At 37.9% G+C, this 15,514-nt stretch overlaps 2 protein-coding genes across 4 annotated transcripts in view; one reads left to right on the top strand and one right to left on the bottom strand.

Annotated features, from left to right (window-relative positions):
* HSPBAP1 (HSPB1 associated protein 1) overlaps positions 1–803 on the top strand; it is a 63,821-nt gene extending 63,018 nt beyond the window's left edge. For both annotated transcript variants that reach the window (XM_079155313.1, XM_079155312.1), the window contains one exon: positions 105–803. In XM_079155313.1, coding sequence (XP_079011439.1) covers positions 105–638 — 534 coding nt within the window. In that variant the 3' untranslated portion in view covers positions 639–803. The remainder of the gene's footprint in view (positions 1–104) is intronic.
* Positions 804–3,140: 2,337 nt separating this feature from the next.
* PARP14 (poly(ADP-ribose) polymerase family member 14) overlaps positions 3,141–15,514 on the bottom strand; it is a 52,288-nt gene continuing 39,914 nt past the window's right edge. For both annotated transcript variants that reach the window (XM_079155260.1, XM_079155259.1), the window contains exons 15-17: positions 14,918–15,051; positions 6,273–6,447; positions 3,141–5,944 (exon numbers count right to left, since the gene is read on the bottom strand). In XM_079155260.1, coding sequence (XP_079011386.1) covers positions 5,658–5,944; positions 6,273–6,447; positions 14,918–15,051 — 596 coding nt within the window. In that variant the 3' untranslated portion in view covers positions 3,141–5,657. The remainder of the gene's footprint in view (positions 5,945–6,272; positions 6,448–14,917; positions 15,052–15,514) is intronic.

Below are 15,514 nucleotides of genomic sequence, written 5' to 3'. Positions count from 1 at the left end.
CTTCGGGTTGTTGGTTTCTGTGGTAAATCACCCATGACTTGGGCATTTGCTTTCCACTTATCTAAATGTCTGTATCCACTCTAAAGGCTATTTTTTTTCCTTAGGTTGAGGAAACATCCCACGAAGTCAATTGTCACTACTTAAATGGAGCTGTAGCTGCCTATTTTGATCATTACAAAACATCAAAGGTAGAAGAAATTCAAGAACTGAGAACAAATAAGGAGAAAATGAAAAAGGAAGATTTAAACATGTGCAACCACCTGGAGGTGGAAGGAGCTTGTGGCCAGAGCATAACCACTGCAGCCAGAAAGCAGCAGGCAACAAGTCTCTTTGGCCCTGATCTGGTCCCTGTAACGCTGAGTCCCAGAGAAACACCTTCAGAAGGAGGAGGCATATTTGAAAGCGATAGCAAAGACTTTGTTGACAAAGGTAGACAACACTTTGCAAGACCGTATTGTGCAGACAGGCAGCGGATGATGAGTAACAGTAAAAGTGCAGCGGTGGAACAAATTGCTTCAAGAAGTGCCCCAGCCCCTTCTCAAACATGTATTTCTACAGATGACTTGCTGGACTGCCTGGTGAATCCACAAGTGACCAGAATGGTGGCACAACTTTTGTTACAAGGGAAAAGCTTGTGATCTAATAGATGATTTTTTAAAATGATATTTTAAAGATATTTTTAAATACTATGATTTTAAAATTTTAAAAATGTAACAGCAAAATTGTAACATTTGTAAATGTAAATTGCACATTTGTAAATGTACTTATTCTTACCAATTAAATTCAGTTCTTTCTTTCATGCATATTGCTCTTTGGCCAAACTGGCTCCTTTTATTTGTAAGCCTTTCCTTAGTTCCTTTGCCTTTCCTCCTCCTTTCGGTCTATTTCAAATGTAAGCCTCAAGTGTTTCTAGCAGTAAGCAGTCTCTCCATCAGCTTCAAGCAGGGATCAACATGCTTCTGCTTTTTGCAAATAAGGTTTTATGGGAACACCCCTATGCCATTCATTTCATGTTATTTATGGCAGTGCTAGCATTACAGTGGCAGAGTTGAGTACAGAGACTGTATGACCCAGAAAGCCATAAACATTGTCTATATGTCCCTTTACAGAAAGGGTTTGCCAACTCCTAGTCTGATGAATCCATTGAATGGATTCTAGCCTGGATCTGAGGTGATCTCATTCCTGACACCTGCAGAATCTCACTAGTGACCCTTGTCAGTGAGAACAGGATACACATTGCTCTTCGGCCAAACTGACTCCTTTTATTTGTAATTCTTTCCTCAGTTACTTTGCTTTTCCTCCTCTATCCCATCCTTTCAGCCTATTTTAAATATAAGCCCCAAGGAGGAAAAATAAATATAAGCCTTAAGAGGAAAGGAGGTGGGGTGTCCTTGTGGAAGAGACTAGAACATGCAGGGATACCAGTGGAAATAGGACTGACTGCTACCAACTGCTAAAGTAGTGACTGAAAGCTTAGTTCAGTGAGATGAACCCAATCCTCATATTTACAAGACCTGGGGATAATTAATGCCAATACTGTATTAACTTAGAAATTGGGGCTGGGGTTGTGGCTCAGTAGTAGAGCACTTACCTCGCATGTGTGAGGCACTGGGTTAGATTCTCAGCACCACATATAAATAAATAAATAAATAAAGGTCCATCGACAAATAAATATATATATTTAATATAAAAAAATAAATTAGAAAGCATATTGATCTCTGAGTAACCATGCATGAAACAAATGCTCACTAGGAAAGATACAGGAAGTCACCTATTGGAATGAACTGACTGGCCCCATCTATCTGTCCTCACACTGAGAGTATCAATAAAATCAAAGAAAGTAGGTGCTTCTGGGAGATAGGAAGGGAGGCCATTGTTATGTGAGCACACCCAAGGAAAGAGGATCTGAAAAGAGCCTTTCTGTGACACTTATCACCATCTGTGAAGCAAGTTCACCGTGTCCTGGTTACCACCTTGTCTCAAGAACACCCACATACACAATGAGTACATAGAGTAGAGTTATTACTTACTGATATGCAGCAAGGGACAATAGAAGCCTAAGTCTCAAGACCAAGAAAGCTATCCTGGACAAATGTAGTCTCATTTGGCCTTTACCCCACTTGCTAAGAGACCCTGGAAAGCAGCCTGCCCTGAGTTATGTGACTCAGGAGCCACATGGTTTGCTGGGCTAAAGCACTGAAGGATGTGCTGTTTGTATGGAGAATTGGAACTCTCCCTGTCTCGGGACTTTGCATTCCCTGCACATTCTACAGTTATTCCTAAGAACTTTGATCAGTCCCCAGCACATAATAGATGCTCATTAAATATTTGACTAAGCAGATTAAAGAGAAAACTTGTATGCAATACTCCATACATTGTGGCCAAAGGTAAGATTTATCTTTTTCTTCAGGTAATTTTTATGTTTACTATGTTGTGACCCATTTGTGAGTCATAAAATTGATTTAAGGAGTGAGATCAATATGAATAGAATGGAATGGATTGCAATACAACTGAAAATTATTCAAATATTCAAAATTATTTATAGATAATTTCAGTGAATTGCAATAGTAAGTGTAAGCCTTATTGTGTGCAACTTTTCAGGAAAATCTTATTTCAGGGTTAAGTATATTTATCATAAAACTTTTTAGTTATTCTGCACATGTATTGTACTTAGGTTGGGGTCAGAAGGGTTTGCAAGGTCTCCTGAGAGTCTTTCATTCAGTTAGAAGTATTAGTCCTTGACAGGCAGAGGCCTGGGAAGAAGAGTTAAATGAAGGGTTGGTATAAATGGACTTCTAAGTATAAATGGGAGTTAATTTCCTGGTTTTGTAGAGACAGAGATTATGAGGTAAGAGATCCTGGTCCATCTGTAAAAGGACATTGTAAGAGAACAGATAGCAGAAAGGGGAGGCTATCGGCCACCAGTGGAGCAGGTGCCCACTTCACTCTGCGTCTCATGGATAAGCATACTGAGAGAGTGCAGTCAGTAAGGAATGCTTTGACCCACCATGGGCCAAAGGAGCTAATGAATACAAGCTCAGACTTATGCCTAATGTCACAACACCAAGGTGTAAGTCAGCAGAGTTGACATCCATTTGGTCCAGCAGGCACAATGAAAGGGTCCATGATGCTTTCAGGAGTCCACAAAAATGTTTTAATTTCTTTTAATATCAGAAAAAATATAGACCAGTCTCAATTACATTCATATTTTATATCAATGCAGTTGCAAAGGAGAACTTTAAAACTTTTTAGGTACTAAGGGGCCTACAAAGGCAAAAGTTTCTGGGGCCCATGAAAGTCCTGATGACCCTGGGTCTCTGGGCTATCAGAATCATTCGTGCTTGCTGAAAATGCAGACTCCTAGGCATGCTACAACTACAGATATTGACTCCTTTGGAATGGGGCCCAAACTTGTGGTTTCAGCAAACACCTCAGGTGATTTAAATACCAAAAAAGTTTCAGAACCTCTGCCTTATAGAGAGCCACCAGGACCTATCACAGGCTCAACACAGGCCTGTTTGAGCAGGAGCTACTTGCTGGGGGTCAAGTTTCCCTCCAAATTTACTGAACTATTCCTGTATTGTGCCCCTCCCTTCCTGTACTTTCCAGCTGGATATTAGTACTCCGAGCATTCCTCGATGCTGTCATGTTTAGTTGTGGCTTTTTATCAGCAGCGGCCACTGTTTAGCATTAAGCTCCCCTGTATTTGTCCTTTGGGAGAAAAGTGTCTTCTACCAAGTGACAATTTTTCAAGTAATTTTACCCAAAAAGGAAAGCAACATCGTTGATGTCATTATTTAGATTGATGATAACCATAACATTTACTGAGTAGATTATTACTCATAAGTGCAACACACCCTGCTTTCAGCCTTGCCCTGAGTCAACCAAACCACTGGAGAACAAAAGCAAATGAAAGCAGGTCTCTCTTTTTTATTCCATGTTGTTAGTGCTGAGTTCAGATGCCATTGGCCAGGAAGCCACTTCTAAGCCATACAGAGTCTTTGCCAATCAAATATAAATAAAGAGCAGAAGTTGCAAGACCTCTGTGTCAATGGAGCAGCACCTGTGGCCTCCTCACCCTCCTCCATTGGAAGGTCTGGTATTGCTCCCAGTGGCCAGGGAAGCACACTATATCCTCCCACCCATCCCAGCGTCCAGGTGTGCCATCTGCATTGGCTTCACATCAGCATCAGCTCTGGCTTCTGGGCCTATAGAACTTCAAATGAGGAGATGTAATGGAAACCACAGCCAGAAGGAAAAAAGTGAAGGAAATATGGGAATATTTCAAAGATTGTCTGGGATACTCCTGAATAAATGGCATTAATTTAGAGACCATGATCTGAGGCGGAAAGAAGAGTGAAAGGCACCAAGGCACCAAGACTTAGTGGCTGGCTCCAGAGATTCCTGCCTAGGTGACCTCAGGCAAGGAAGCTTCTTGCACTCTGAACATGTTTCCTCAGCCTTAAAATATAATTCTTAACTCACATGATTATTTATGAATAAAATAATGTATGTGAGAGCACCTGTTAGACTCTGGTATGACCTATGTGCTCAACAAATGGTGTTTGAATCTGAAATTTACCTGAGGAAGTTAAATAAAAACCAACTTTACCATCCAATACATAATGAGTTATCAAATTAGCAATATGACTGCTTAATTCCCCTGGCTTATATAAATATACACACAGCTTTAAAACTGTCAAAAGCTAGGTTGCTAACAGAAATTTGCTGTGTAAATTACAGTCCATCATCTCAGCTGCGTAGGAAGGTATCCACTGAAGATCATCCTGTTGTTTTCACTGGGCAGCGTCAATACCAGTGAGTAGACATTGCAAAAAGGCAAATTTGGGTTCCATGTTTGGCAGGTAGAGTGGCTTCTGGGCTGCACAACACCATGAGATGCAATTAACCTAGACCACAGCTAAACCACAAGTGCCCACTTGTGCAAGGTGCAAGCACGCTGCAGCCAGAGCCCTAGCTCAGGCCGTCCCACATGGCCTGGGCTGGTTTGTGAAGGAAGAAGTTCCCTGTGGTGGAATCTGTTCAATCTGACGAAAAGGCAAAATAGGTGAAGGATATTAATGAGACAGCTCCTACTCTGGGTAGGAATCTGTCTAGGTAGGCTTTTTAATTCTAAAATGATGTATCAAACACTTATGGAACATCCATTTTACCTCAGATATAGACCTCAATCCAAGGACAAAAACGTGAACAAGACATCATGCTGGCCCCCAGGGAAGACAGCCACCCTGGCACTTAGTGACACCATCTTCCCCACAGCACTGTGGCATCCTGACGTGATTCCAGCTGTGTCCTCCCCCTAGTGGCAGCTGGAATTGCCTGGTTGTGTCTTCTGTCTATGAGACTATAGTTCTCTCCTTCCTGAAAATATAAAACCTGTTCCTTTCCCACGGGTTTGATGTCCACACCTATGGACACACAGTTGTAATCTGTTAACCAAATTCTCAAATTTATTTGCTCTCAAGATAGTTCATTTCCATTATGAAAAAGTAGCTGAGACAAGTTTGATTTCAGTGCCACAGGAGGATATTTTGATCTTGGAAAAAGTTCTTAGGAGGTTTTTTAAAATCAAAAATTTACTTTTACAACTAGGTATGTACAAATGAATAATGTCTTTTGAGAAAGAACCCAAAATGTTATCTAAAAGTAATGAGGTACTCTGGGTATGCTTGATAGTCATAAAATACTACAAAAATACTTGGATTTTTTTCATTATCTGTGACAGTGTCATACAGGTCCGTTGGATTTTGATTATTCTTTGAAGGAGGCACAATTAATGAACTGTGTCCACGTGTATACATTCCAGTAAGTACTCGCACATAATACATATGCTTTCTCCCATTTGCATCGGGTCTGGAGTATGTGTTATTGGCAGAATAAATGGCGTTAACAGCAAAATACGTTCCCTTTCCAAAAGCCACAGCTGTGAAGAGAAAAACAAAACACTTTTAAGAATTTCAATTTAGTGTAGAATTTGACAAGTTGGCTCAATATGTCAAACAATATAAAAAAGGAATGTTGAGTTTAAATATTTTGTTTGTGTATGTTTCATTTTTAAAAATCAAATTTTCCACCTCACAGGGCCAGTCAATCCCCTTTAGTACGAAATTCAGTGAGTCTGACCCTGAAAGTTGGTCTGCAACCTGGTCACCAACTATGGGGAAAATAAGTGAATCCACCTTGTCTCTAGCCAGCGTGGGTTCTCATGGCTGACACCTCCTTTGGAGCAGGCAGATTCCTCACTTCCTTACCGTTCTTTCCAGCATAACTGCGGTTAAAGCCATTCCCATTGACATGCAGCACAGAGGCAGCATCTGTTCCATGGAAGAGTTGTCTCTCATTTTGCCACTGGCCATTCTTGGCATCCATGGTTTTTTTCTTTGCCTGGTAGCTATTCCAGAGATCTGGATTCTGGATCCTTTCAATCTACAAATTAAAGAAGAAAAGTATTCTGCCAGTGCCAAGGGCACTTGCCAAGATACAGCCGATCAAACATGATCACTGTTTTTCATAAATAAAAATTACACTCAACAGATAATTTAAGGCCAAATGACAACTTTCTGCCTAGAAATCTTTTTAGATCCGATATTTCATAAAAACAAGAGTTGGGTTGAATGTTGGTTTACTTTTTAACATCTGTTATGTACACATGAAAGCAAACAATATTTAGGATCTTAAGTACTCATGATAGAAATCTGATGACCCAGCCTCTCCAGGAACATCCATGCACGTGGCATCCTGACGTGATTCCAGCTGTGATTCCATGCACTCCAATAAATGCCCTTATTGCTCTGTCCAATAACCTTGTTCTGTCCCTTTGCCTTTTGGTGCCCCAGCCCTCCTGGGATACTGGTTGACCTAGACATGTTGTAACTGTGGGAGGAATAGTAGAGTATCTAGTACAAAGTCAAACAATAAAGTCAGAACATGGTGCAATAACCTTTTCAAAGTGCCTAAAACAAATGATTCAGTATTCTACACCCAGCAAAAATTATCCTTCAAAGAATGAAGGTGAAATAAATACATTTTCAGACAAAAACTGGAGATAATTCACCACTACTAGATGTACAGTAGAAAAAGAACAGAAAATGATCTTAGTTGGAAGCATAAAAATGCAGGAAATATTGAAAAGCACTAGGAATAAAGGGTAAATACGTTGGTAAATGTTAAGAGTAGCAAAAAAGTCAGGCGAGGGCAAGTGGGGTTTAAAAAGTGGTTGCATTGTCTAAAAAAATGATAAATATATTAATGCACATTAAAGTTTAATAAACCAAGGATAAACAGTGTAATTTCCAGAGTAATTAAGAAAAGAATTATAATAGGACACATAACCAACAATCTACTAGGAGGAGAAAATAGAATAAGAGCAATGATTAACCCAAAAGAAGGCAGAAAAGGACAAAAAGAGCAAAAAATATATGTGAAAAAAATATTAAAATGAAATATTTGAACCCAAACACATCAGCAAACACATTAAATGCAGTAAACAGATTAAGTACTCTAATTAAAAGATGAAAACAAAACTCATATGCTGCTACTAAGAAACACATTAAATATATAATCTATAAAATGGTTAAGAGACTGGAAAAAGATAAAATAACCAAAGAAAGTTGGGCTTGCTATTTTAATTTTGCTAATAATAATTGTTTTTAATATTTTTTTAGTTGTAGGCGAACACAATACCTTTATTTTATTTTTATGTGGTGCTAAGGCTCGAACCCAGGGCCCCACGCATGCTAGGTGCATGCTCCACCACTGAGCCACAACCCCAGACCTAATAATAATTCTGGTATCATATTTTTATAATACAAAACAAGTAAATTAATGTTATTATGAATCAAATTTTTTATTTTTTAGTAAACAATTTTATTGTTAAATATTTTGTTCATGCATAAAAATTATACAGAGGGCTGGGGATATAGCTCAGTTCATAGAGTGCTTACCTGTCAAGCACAAGGCCCTGGGTTCAATCCCCAGCACCACACACACATATTAGTGTGTGCACTAATATGCATGTTAGTGGCATATAAGTGGCATATTAGTGCATGCACATAACATAATTTGATCAATTTCATTCCCCAGTACCTCCCCTTGTGCTTCCTCCCTCTCCCTAATCCCCTTCTCTGCCCTACTGGTCTTCCTTCTATTTTTATGAGATCCCCTTTTTTCTTTTTTCTTTTTTCTTTTTTTTTCTCTAGCTTCTACATGTGAAAGGAAACACAAGGCTTGACTTTCTGAGTCTGGCATATTTTGGTAAACTTGATGCTCTCCTGTTCCATTTTCTTGTAAAGGATATAATTTCATTCTTTTTAAAATTTTTAAATTTTTTACAGACTGCATTTTGATTCATTGTACACAAGTGGGGTACATCATTTCGTTTCTATGGTTGTACATGATGTACATTCATACCATTTGTGTAATCATACACGTACATAGGGTAATGACATCTGTCTCATTCCACAATTAATTCCATTCTTTATGGTTGAATAAAACTTAATCAGGTATATAAATCACATTTTCTTTACCCATTCACTTGTTGAAAAACACCTAGCCTGGTTCTATAACTTGGCTGTTGTGAGTTGTGCTGCTATAAAATGGTTATGAATGTATCTCTATAGTATACTGACTTTAATCCTTTTTGATAAATATCAAGGAGTGGTATAACTGGATTATATGGTGGTTCTGTTAAGGACCATCCACAGTGATTTCCATAGTGGCCAAACTGTTATATTCCCACCAGTAGTGTACAAGAGTTCCTTTTCCCCTGCATCCTCACTGGTATTTATTGTATTTATTGTTACTTTTACTTTTTTTTTTTTTTTTTTTTTTGGTACTGGGGAGTGTATCCAGAGGTACTTAACCACTGAACCACATGTCCAGCCCTTTTTTGTAGTTTATTTAGAGACAGGATCTCACTGAGTTACTTAAGGCTTCGCCAAGTTGCTGAGGCTGGCTTTGAACTCAAGATCTTCCTGTCTCAGCCTCCCAAGCCACTGGGATTACAGGTGTGTGCCACTGTGCCCAGCTCATTGTTACTTTTACTCTTGATGATAAACAATCTAACCAAAGTAACATGGAATCTGGGGGTAGTTTTTTTTTTTTTCTATGATTCAGCATTTTATTCTCATGATTTGTATGCTTGGTAATAATTTTAACTGCCACAGACTGGCATATCACATACTTTACAGCTGTAATAATTTTTCTAATACTATATCTTTACAACGGTAATTGCCTTCTTTCTAGAAGAATATGCATTTTGAATCTAGCAACACTTCATCTATTACTTTTCTTATATTAAAGCTACCTCAGCATAGTAGCTTTTTTTATTTGTTGTTTTTTGATATACATGATGGTAGGGTGCATTTTGACATACATAGGGTGCAACCCATTACAATTTTGATCCCATTCTTGTGGTTGAATATGATGTGGAGTTACACAGGTTGTGTATTCATGAACATATAACCCAATCAGTAAATGGGCAAGAAACTGAACAGGCACTTCATAGAAGAAGAAATATGAATGGTCAACAAATACATGAAAAAATGTCCAACATCTCTAGCAATTAGAGAAATGCAAATCAAAACTACCCTGAGATTCCATCTCACTCCAGTCAGAATGGCAATTATCAAGAATACAAGTAATAGGAAATGTTGGTGAGAATGTGAGGGGGAAAGGTACACTCATACATTGCTGGTGGGACTACAAATTGGTGCAACCACTCTGGAAAACAGTATGGAGATTACATAGAAAACATGGAATGGAATCACCATTTGACCCAGTTATCCCATACTTCAACTTATACACAAAGGACTTAAAATCAACATACTACAGTGACACAGCCACATCAATGTTTATAGCATCTCGAGTCCAAACAGCTAACCTATGGAACAGCGCCCTTCAATGGATGAATGGATAAAGAAAATGTGTTATATATACACAATGGAATATTACCCAGTTATAAAGAAGAATGAAATTATGGTATTTGCCAGTAAATGGGTGGAACTGAAGATTATCAAGCTAAGTGAAGTAAGCCAGTTCCAAAAAACCAAAGGCAGAATGTTCTCTCTGATGTGTGAATGCTAACCCATAACAAGGGAGGGTAGGGACAGGAAGTACTGAAGCTCATCAGATTAGATAAAGGGGAATGAAGCAAAGGGAAGGGGATAAGAATAGGAAAGACAGTAGAATGAATCAGACATAACTGTAATTTTGATTTGCATTTCTCTGATGGCTATAGTTGTTCAACATTTTTTCACATATTTGTTGGTCATCTGTATTTTTATTTTAAGAAGTGTCTATTTAGTTCATTTGCCCATTTATTGACTGACTTATTTATTTATTTTGTGGTAAGTTACTGGAATCCTTTATATATTCTGTATATGAATTCTCTTTCAGAAGGACAGCTAGCAAAGATTTTCTCCCATTCTGTGGGCACTCTCTTTACACGATTATTTCCTTTGAAGTGCAGAAGTGTTTTTATTTGGTACCACAGCATTTATTAAGTCTTGGTATTATTGCCTGATCTAAAGGATCTGATTGAAGAAGTTATTGCCTACACCTTTACGTTGGACTCTTGACCCCATGTTTTCTTTTAGCAGTTGCAGATTTTCTAGTCTTATTCCTAGACCTTCAATCCATTCTGAGTTGACATTTTTACAGGGTGAGAGACAGGGATCTAGTTTCATTCTTCTGCATATGGATATTCAAATTTCCCCAGCACGATTTGTTGCGGGGACAGGGGATGTTTATCCAATGTATGTTTTTGGTTGCATTATCAAAGATGAGATGACTGTACCTCTGTGGGTTTGTCTCTGTGTCTTCTATTCCACTGGTATATATGTCTGTTTTTATGCCGGTACCAGGCTGCTTTTTCTTGTTTTTGTCTTGTTTTGTTTTATCACTATCGCTCTGTAGTAACTGTGATGTCTCCAGCATTGCTCGTTGCTCAGGATGGCTTTGGCTATTTTCAGTCTTTTGTTCTTCCATATTATTTTTAGGATTGTTTTTTTCTAGTTCTATGAAGAGTGTCATTGATATTTTGATGGGGATTACATTGAATCTGTAGATCATTTTTGGTAATATGAGCATTTCAACATTATTGATTCTGCCTATCCATGAACAGGAGAGGTCTTTCCATTTCGAATGGCTTCTTTCTCTAAGTATTCTGTAATTTCCCTTGTAAAGGCCTTTCATCTCTTTGGTTAGATTTATTCCAAGGTATTTTAACTTTTTAACTTTTGGGGGGGGGGTGGCTATTGTGAATGGAATTGTTTTCCTGATTTCTTTCGCAGTGGGTTCATTGTGTAGAGAAAAGCTATTGGTTTTTGGTGGTGGATTTTATATCCAACTACTTCACTGAATTTGTTTATCAGATCTGGAAGTCTTCCAGTGGAGCCTTTAGGAACTTCTAAACATAGGATCAAATCATCTTTAAATAGAGATGATCTGACTTCTTCCTTACCTATTAGTATCCCTTTTATTTCTTTCTTTTGCCTAATTGCTGCCGCTAAAATTTCAAGTAGTATGTTGAATAGGAGTGGTAAGAGTAGATATCCTGATTTCTTGATCTTTTCCCATCTCTTCTGTTTAAGAAGAAATACTTTCAGCTTTTTTCCCCCATTCAGTATGATCTCGGCTATGGGTTTGTCATATATAGTCTTTATTATATTGACGTAAGAGCAATCAAAATTTCTATTGTCTAGGGAAAGAGACATAACTGTAAAATATAAAAAATTAAGAAAAGGTCTATAATGTTAAATTTTAATAGAAAACATAAATATGAGCACATGATTTTCTTAGCTTTATCCATGAAGGGCCTAGAAGCACAACACCTCAGTAGCAGTAAGCTCACTCAGCACACAACTCTGCTTTCTTACTGCTGTTCCCCACTATAAGGAATCAGGACTTTTAGGGAAACGACTGATTCCAAGCCTAAGGCAGAAAGTACAAGGTGAGCATGAGTGACCTCATGCCAGAAGGCAAGAAATGCTCCAAGTTTAAGGGGGTCAGCAAAAGACACGGGAGCCAATTTCCTACCAGCCACAAACAGGATGATTTTTACATCTATAGCAATAATCATTCCAGTTAAGTACAACATAATAAACCTTTTAAAAAGTATGAGGGAAGAAAATGTATTCTTTTAAAAAATGCCAGATAAGAAGTACAGAAGGAATGCCAGCATTAGAAAGTCATCTTGCCCTCCTGTGTCACGATGGATTCAGGCAAGAATCATCAGTGGGTGTTGACATCAATGGGTGAGAGATTGTTGGGGACAACATCACCATTAACATTAGCATCATTAACAGTGGGACAAACTTACCATATGAAACTCCTGATGTGATATAATACCTATGAACTATTGTAAAAATATGTTTATCTGAATTTACCCAAGTCTTTAAACCTAATTCTTAGTTTACCAGAAATAAAGAGTATACAGAAATAAATGACTCTATGATGAATCAGATAAACGTAGACTCTTTAAGAAAATTGGTTTGAATTTTCCAAAAATAACAAGATAGTTAGTCCAGAATGTGAGACATTCTACAACACAATTGGCTTAAAATCTTCAAAAATTCAACATCTTGAAGAAATTATTTTAAAAAATGCAGGAGTATGATTGTATATTAGAAAATATGAGAAGACATAATGACCAAAAACAGTGCATAACCAAGACTGGGGTAGCAGGAAAACAGAGGAATAAAAAAGACTTGTTAAGCAATTGCAGAATTTTGAATATGGAGTCTATACTAGATATTAGTGCATTAATGGCCTATAATTAGTGCATTAATTAGTCTATACTGGATATTAGTGCATTTTCTTACATGCTATAATGATATTTTGTAATTTAGGAGAATGCCTTTGTTCTTAGGAAATATGTACTAGAAAATTATTTAGAGTGTCATGATGACCATAACTTACCTTTCAAATGCAAATGTGGGCAATTTTTCATGTTGGTGTTTTCATGCTACCACGAAAAACACAGAGGTGTTGTAAGTGCTACCTACTTCAGCTTTTATCAAGTTCATACACTGGGATTTCCTGGTTCTTATGATGGGATTTCACATAAGATTTTATTTAAAGGTTGTTGGAATCATCTCTTTGACAGGGTCTGTCCACACATGGCAGCCCACTGCAGATCAATCAATTAGTACTTGCCAATCAATTAGTACCTTCCTTTCTGTTCATCTGAACTTGGCATCTCTTCTACAATGGGCCAGTCAGTCACTACCAGTTTTCTGTAATTGGTATTTGGAAGGACACTTCTTTGTTATCTCAGAACTAGACCTTCAGATAACTACATGCATGAATCCCATTGCCTAGGTTCCTCATAGAATTGTTTTCATTCAATGAGGCATCAGTTTTGTTCAACCTGTTTACAGTAAGGGATGTTTAAGAAAAGGTGAGGGCTGGGGTTGTGGCTCAGTGGTAGAGTGCTTGCCTAGTATGTGTGAGGCACTGGGTTTGATTCTAAGCACCACATATAAATAAATAAAAAATAAAGGTCCATTGACCACTAAAAATATATTAAAAAAAAAGAAAGAAAAGGTGATATGAATTTGACGTTGAACTTATCATGAAGTTGACGTTAAGGATATTCTCTAGTACTTGATCCACAGGAGAAATTTCTCAGGAGTCAGTCTCAGTATTGTGAAGCGCCATGAGTCTCATCATCAGATGATTTGTTTTTTATTGTGGATGTTATGAGTATTGTAACTAGGAATTTAGTTCTTTGCTTTGTTCACTAAGAAGCTCTTTCTAGGACCTTGGGTTATATTGTGACCTGGCAATACTTAGGTATTATCTTATTTTCCCTGTCTTCCTTTTCTTTCTATCCATTTTTTCTTCATCTGTTTATTTTATCTAAAGGTATAGGATATATCTTTGTAGAACATGTGAGATCTTTTTGAATTATTCAGTGCTTAACTACGTGAACAAACAAGGTGGTGACGGCACAAATCAGGAGTAAAAGAAAATTTGCAGGGCTGGGGTTGTGGCTCAGTGTAGAGCACTTGCCTAGCATGTGCGAGAGCCTGGGTTTCATCCTCAGAACCACATATAAATAAATAAACAAAATAAAGGCACTGTGTGCATCTACAACTAAAAATATTTTTTTAAAAAAAAAGAAAATTTGAAAAGAAAGACAATGAAAGCCTTATTGGGAGACTCCTTATTACAGATGGATGGAAGGTAATCAAAGATCTCAGACTTTCCTTAGGAAGTATCAAGATTGAAAGAACAGCCAAAACCAAGAGGGGTAAAAAGATTCCTCGGCGAGGTAGAGAGACAGAAGACCAAAGTGTGAGTCCTTTGGAGGAGAAACTGATGATGGTAAAAATAAGAGGGGAGTTAGTTAAAGAGGGAGGAGAAATATCAAACACATCTTCACAGGAGTCAGGGAGGACGAAATTTCAAAGGACAATATTAATAATGTTTAAACATAGGCAATGCCAAAATAATTGAGATGAACAGGGAGAAGCTACAGAGTTGATCAAGGTAGTAAGCACCTTTGACCTGTGAACAGGGAGCAAAAGAACTGAATCCTGAATGAGGACCCTCTGCATGTTCCTTTCTCACATTTGCTAGTTATCAAATCCAACTTGGAAGCCATATCTTTGAATTCATTAGCTTGCTTCGCAAGATAAATATGGTGTATCTTTAATATTCTAACATCGGATTGCCATCTGAGATTGTGTTGTAAAAACTAACATAAGACTTCAAATTTAATGTCTCAGTAATTGTGGTAAAATTCTAGAATAGAATCTAGAATCTAATTACCATTAAAGTTCTAATTCTGGGTTAAAAAATGTGATAGGAAATGAATGAAAATGTATTTAGACAGGGCCATGATATCAGTTTTCTCGGTCATCAAGAGACACCATGTCAGCTGCTGACTTACCTTCTCTATGGTGAAGTGTGAGCAGGTCTGGTTAAACTTGTTTGCCACAGTGATGTATTCTGGATCCTTCGGCTGCAGCTCCACCACACACCAATTCTGCTGCTTCATGTCACTCCAGTGCTCAGGGATTTCAACTGCAAAAAAGACATTGGGGACCCCTGATGCACATACCTGTATGCTTTGAATAACTGAGTATCATCATCTGTGCTTTTGTGTTACAATCACCTAATTCTGTGTATTCAAGTTCCTTATCTTCCTAGGAGATTTTTTTTTTTTTTTTTTCAAAAAAGTGGATCATAGACAACCAACATCAGAACCAACTGAATTCTTGTTATTAAAAAGAAAATAAGGGCTAAGGTTGTGGCTCAGCTTGCCTAGCATGTGTGAGGCACTGGGTTCAATCCTCAGAACCACATAAAAATAAATAAATAAAATAAAGGTTAAAAAAAAGAAAAGAAAAGGGGCCAGGTGTGGTGGCACACACCTGTAATCCCAGCAACTCAGGAGGCTGAGACAAGAGGATTCCAGGTTCCAGGCCAGCCCAGGCGATTAGAGAGAACCTGTTTCAAAAGAAAAAAATTTAAAAGGTCTGGGGAT

Source organism: Sciurus vulgaris (genome assembly GCF_902686455.1).
Source record: "Sciurus vulgaris genome assembly, chromosome: 10".
NCBI lineage: Eukaryota > Metazoa > Chordata > Mammalia > Rodentia > Sciuridae > Sciurus > Sciurus vulgaris.
The sequence above is the reverse complement of the archived record's forward strand: the minus strand, read 5'-3'. Positions and strand labels throughout refer to the sequence as shown.